This window comes from Cariama cristata, unplaced genomic scaffold (genome assembly GCF_000690535.1).
Source record: "Cariama cristata isolate BGI_N322 unplaced genomic scaffold, ASM69053v1 scaffold25481, whole genome shotgun sequence".
Lineage (NCBI taxonomy): Eukaryota > Metazoa > Chordata > Aves > Cariamiformes > Cariamidae > Cariama > Cariama cristata.
Window position 1 is genome coordinate 498 of NW_009597921.1, and position 5,684 is coordinate 6,181.

General features: G+C 39.8%; 1 protein-coding gene across 1 annotated transcript; it reads left to right on the top strand.

The window, feature by feature from the left end:
* Nucleotides 1–245: 245 nt before the first annotated feature.
* COPRS (coordinator of PRMT5, differentiation stimulator) lies at nucleotides 246–3,399 on the top strand. The gene is made up of 3 exons (XM_009709095.1): nucleotides 246–366; nucleotides 903–1,160; nucleotides 3,230–3,399. Exons 1-3 carry the CDS (start codon nucleotides 246–248, stop codon nucleotides 3,397–3,399), a joined length of 549 nt encoding a protein of 182 aa, XP_009707397.1.
* The last annotated feature ends 2,285 nt before the right edge of the window (nucleotides 3,400–5,684 follow it).

Genomic DNA, 5,684 nt, shown 5'->3' on the forward strand with positions numbered 1-5,684 from the left:
GACTGGCTGTTTTGTGCTGGCTGCCACCTGGGGGGACTGATGGCAGCAGCAGGGTGAGCTATCCCTCAGCGGATTTGCTTTCTGAAGTGAAAGCCTGTCTGTTTTAAAACCTCTGATTCATCAAGGGAACAAACAGTTCAGGCTTGAGGGCTCAGAAACAGTCAAATGCAGCAGAAGTTGCATGAGCCTCATTGGAGGAATCGATGAACGGTGCTACTGAATTCTTTAAAACTGTCTCGTAGGTAATGGCTGCTGCCATTGAGTCTGCAGGCTTTGAGGAGGAACAGCTTCCTAATAAGAGAGAAACTATGACCTGGAAGCCCAGAAAAGGTAAGCCTAAAATATTAGGACAAAACAAAGCAGACAGCGAGTAATGAAACTTACGCTCTGCTTGAGGAAATAAACTTAAAACTTCTTAGTAATGGATGGGAAATGCCTCTTCAGTTACTGCACTGAATTATTTTCATGTAGATATTTGTGTATGCCTAGGTGCAAGAGTAATTAATCAATACTACAAAAAATCGTTGGGTTTTTTTTTTTTTTTAAACCAGACCTGTGGTTTTTTGACCTGCCTATTTTTTTAAAATACCAACAGGGGAATGTGGTGAAACAAGACTGCTGGGTCCTTTGCTCTAGTTTAAAGAGTTGTTTTCCAACAAGAGTCTAGAAAATCCTGACTTGGGATAGTGTTGTGATGCAAGCCTATGTCCAATGTTCCCAAGCACCTGAAACCTGAAGCAGCATCGTAGTGATACTACACATGTAAAAAACAGCATATGTTATAACCAGATTAGTAGTTACAAACTGTATTCATATGCCTGTCTGAATTATTGCATTCTAAGCATTTAATTGTTCCTGTTCAATTCCTAAGTATCTCTGTTGGCTCTTCCTATTGGTTTTAGAATGTTTGTCGAAGAATACTCCAAGTGTTCTCGATAGCGAGTCTGAAGAAAGTGAATTCTCTGATATCTCTCACAATGAAAATGATGTCAGTGGCTCTCCTGTTGACTGTGTTTGTATATGTCCTGACCTGGAAGAGTTGGGTGGTGAAGTCTCCAGTATGCCTGAGGCTGTAACTTTTCCAGAGCTGCAAACTGCTGCTGTGTATGAGGTGGAGGACTGGGATAAAGAATTGGAGGACTCTGAATCTAGTCCTTACGGTGAGTACAAATTTACTTGTCCTTCATTTGAGTTTTGGATAGTATGTGATTGGAGGTAGGTGCTTTGCAGGAGAATGTGTTTAAGCAACTTCATGTTCCATTTTGAGAAGCAATTTTGTTGTTGTTGACCTCGTGGATTTGTAATGCATAATTTTGTTGTCAAATACAGGATTGAAAGGCAGCATTGCGAAGTTCACGTGAAACTCTTGCTTGAGCAATTGAATTCTTAGGGAGAGGAATGGTAAGGAGAAGAATGGTATGTGTGTATCGAGTTTTTCTGGAGAAGCTAGATCTCAGTAGCGTATCGTCGTTACTCTAAAGCAGAAGAGAAAGGTACATGGAGTGCAGGAATATAACTTTTTTGTGTAAAAGGAGCTCTTCCTTTCCTCTGAGAAAACTAATCCAGACTGTGCACCATAATGTCCCTCTAGAGCATGGAGCTCTTTAGGGGGAAGCATTACAAGCACCCAGTCTCTGAGTGTGGTTTGTTGTTGCTTTTGCTGTAGGTTGTTTTTGTTTAGTTTTAGGTTTTTTGTGGTAGATTTTGATGGTTGGTTGGTTGATTTTTTTGAAGCTTAATCCTCTTAAGTGGTTCTGCATGTGATCAGTCCCATGGACAAAGGTGGCAAAGGACAGAAGCAGTTTCATCCACATCTTTGGAGTTGTATTAATCCTCCAGTTTGTAAACTCTTTTACAGTGACTCATGTTGAACTGAGAGCTTCAATCTTCTATTTGCTAGGCTGTATGTTAGGATGGAACAAGTGGATGGAGTTTAGTCAGCAGTGGCTGAGATAACCTGCTGTGTTTTTGTTGATGCAGAATACTACCATTTCCATTTTCTGCTCATTAATGTGTATCTTTTGTAATTAATACACTCCTTTCTTTGCTTCAGAAATACCATTTCTCTGTTTATTTTAGTTCCATACATGGCTGTTGTATTCAAGTTCCATTGTTTGATAACAGAAGGAAGTGGGAAAGTTTTGCAGCCTTCCTATAAAATCATTCTGATTTTAAAATGGAAATACACTAGTGGTTTTTCACACTGGGTAATCTGAGAAAAAGACTGTTTCCTTTTCGGATGTTTCCCTCTCTTCCATCCTGGGCTTTCCTTTTAGTCTCTCATCTGCTCAAATTTATGGAATGTTTTGAATTTTTTTTTTTTTTTACTGGAACTGTCACAAGTTCTTGTCTTTTCCTTTATTTAACTAACTCATCCTTACCTGTAGCTTATCCTCTTCAAATCCTCACAAACTAAGGAAGCTGTGATTATGGGATTCAGATGCTTGTGAAGGATACTGTACAAGTGTCTGAGTTGTTAACTGCTACAAATAAAAATGTGCTTGGTTGGTCATTTTATGGCTTTTTAAAATCTTCTTCGAAATGCTTGCTTTGATGGCGTGTTTGGCAGTGTTACTGGAAGGCTGACACATGGATATACTGTGTTGGGTCCTCTGCTGCCCCATACTCTGGGCTTTTCATTTGCTCAGTCCTTTCAGTGTCTGCTGCCTAGAAATCTTTTGTTTCTGTTAAAAGACTTTGCCCTGTTTTTGTGATACGTTGGTTAAATAACAGGGTTATTAGGCTTAATTCTAGCCTAATGGCAATGTTGTTCAGAGCTAGCTTTTACAGGACCCTACCCTTCCATTCTGTCCAGCGACCCAGTTCTTAAAGGGTTTGGAGGGCTCCTAATTGGGATGTAGTTATGGAGATGGCAGGAAGGGGGGAAGGGAAATAAAAGTAATAGTTTCATGAGCTTCTTATACCTGGAGAAAACACAGAACTGCATGCATTGTAAGAGCTGGTGTTGGGTGTTCTGAATCCAGGTATATCACTGAGCTTTTTGGAAAACTGTTTTGTCTCTGTGGCAAGAACCTTCCTTAAAATGAAGATATTGCCAAATTCAGCTTTCTGTTTGCTTTGTTTGTAGGTCTAATTCATGAGTACAGGCAGATCAAATTGAAATAGTTAACTGGAAGATGCTGTAGACCTGCAAAATAACCTGCTACACTGTACCACTAGTTTTCTAAGTATCTCCCATCGTTTAAATCTTTTCTTTGATCTTCTTTAGATGCTGGTGATCTCCACTGTGGAAGCTTTCAGGAAAACAATCTTTTGGCCTCATACTCATGGCGAGAGGATTCGTTTTACAACCCAGGCTGTCACCATGCAGCTTGCCTTGCTTTTACGCCACCAGTTAGAATGACTGAGACTGGCCAGTTTGATGATGCTGATGAATGAGGTTGACCCTGGTCAGAACTAAGTTTGGCTTCTGAGTTGGACTGTGTTCTTCACTGATTGAGTCATGTCAAGTCCTTTGGCTTGCTTGCAGAGTTCTGCATAAGGCCAGAAATGCTACACCATCTCCGAAGTTTTGCTTAGACTGCTTCTGAGCTGTTTATAAGTTGATCATGCTTGGCCTCTGGAAACGAGAGTGCAGGTGCTAGCTGTAAGGAGTCAATGCATTTCTGGACTTTTTGTTTGTATTATATAGATCTATGTTGCTGCTAATGAATTGCTTGAGAGGAAGTATTGAATTTCTAAACTTCAGCTTGTTTGCTAAGCTTTGCCAGTTTTGACAGGTTGATCCCTGTGTGTCTATGTAACTAGTTTTCTTTCCTTTTCATTTGATGCTGTCAGATTGGTTCGGATAGCTTTAAAAAGTCTTCCTCCTTCCAGCTTTTCTGTTGAATTTCTATTTTGCAGTTTGTCATTCCATATCTAATACTGGTATTTAACAAAAGTAGCCATGACAAATACAGAATGAGTTGTTTTTATTTTTACGTATTTCATTATAAAGGAATTAGAAATATGTGATATACATTTTGCAAATACACATGTGGACATACAGTAGGGCCTGCTGCATCCAGTAGGAACGTGCGGTGCTTAAGACTGCCTCTGAACAAAGATTTCTCCACATCAGACCTTCTTGTATATGGGCATATTATCCTCCAGCCTCACCGTTGTCCTTATAACCTTCTCATGCGACATCATATGTGTAATGACAAAGAAAATGTCTATACTTATATAGCATCTTGCAGTATATAATCTCTGTGTCCTGCAAACAGTAGTAGATTAAGGTTCCTGATACAGCTGTTATGTTTGTTTTGTTCTTGTTTGTGTTGTGGCAAATGAGGAGATGAAAACACAAAATACCTCCATAATGTTTCAGACAGAATATCTGGAACTGGAACCATACTCTTCTTGCCTTTGCTTTGGAGACAAAGGAAGTGTTCTCAAATGCGGTATATAAATGGAGCGAATGCCTGGTCACCTGAGTAACAGTAATCTTCAACTAATGCTCATGTTTCATTAATCACTTATGTCTCAAGAACTTTTTGATGGGTTTGTGTTTTGACACTGACTGATACTGGAGCACAGTACCTATGTTTGTTTATTGTCAGGCGAGGAGCGAACATTTACCACCAGAAGACCTTATTTTTTTTTTATTTTTTTTTCCTTCCCCTAAATCATCCAGTGTATGAGACCAAAATAATTTACGGATTAGTTTGGAAGGAGGAAGTGACTGCTGCAGTAATATTTGAATATTTGCTTAATCTTTTCCTAGAGAGCAGAGTCTTTTCTTCTGGTACCTTGCAGTTCCTGGTTACGTCTTAGTACGTAGCAATCAAAGGAAAGAGTGGAAGCCTGATGTTGAGATTGCAAGAAAGAGGGCCTGTTCTTTTATTCCTATATGATGGAGTGATCTAGGGATTAGTACTTCCATCAAACCTTACTTTGGCATGCTTCCAGAACACATACAGCAGAAATCAGTCTAACAGACTCTTCTTTCCCTGCACAGCAAGAAAGCCCTAACTGTGCTCTCTTAAGGCATTGGGTGTGTTTTTTTTGTTTTGTGGACTGCTGTGTATCAGAGCGAGCGAGTGCAGCACTAGTCCTGCACTAATTAGAACATGCACCTGACTCTGTGGAATAGACGTGAGAACTGACTATACCCAGCTTATCAGTTTGGATATATAGTGGGTTCTTTCTCTAACTGAGAAAACAAGAATGAAACTAGGAGCATGACTATAACTGACTCATCAACTAGAGTAAAATTGTTGATTTGCATTTATAAATGCAATATCAATAAATGTAAATGGAGTACAGATTACTGTTGAAGGAACCATACACCAGCAGATTGTAAAAGTTCCTCTGAAAAAGCACGGATTGTTTTGTGGGCCTATTTATCACTTCCCAGGCTTCAGCTGTAGCTGTCGGTGCTGAACGCTACCCTGCAGAGGGCAGCAGGAAATTGCCTTACTCTGCTCTCAGCGGATTTTCATCTGGCACTAAGGTTCATCAGCAAGTGTCAGATCCCCGGGCTGGATTTCTGACGTTGATAGCAATTTACATCTGGGTTCTGCATAGCCCTGTTGTTCCCCAGCGAGACCGATTCATGGCCCTGATTAGTTTCTCATTTTATTTTTTTTATTTTGCTCTGAAGTTACACTTACTGGACTGAAAAATTTCTCCCATGGCTGAGAAAAGCACATCATTTGACTTTGGGCTTTATATATATATAT

Excerpts from the sequence above, each read along its gene's own strand:
- COPRS (XM_009709095.1), top strand. The coding sequence starts at position 246 with ATGGCTGCTGCCATTGAGTCTGCAGGCTTTGAGGAGGAACAGCTTCCT. Across the intron at positions 367-902 it reads AGGACAAAACAAAGCAGACA|AATGTTTGTCGAAGAATACT; the intron begins GCGAGTAATGAA and ends TATTGGTTTTAG. Across the intron at positions 1,161-3,229 it reads CTCTGAATCTAGTCCTTACG|ATGCTGGTGATCTCCACTGT; the intron begins GTGAGTACAAAT and ends GATCTTCTTTAG.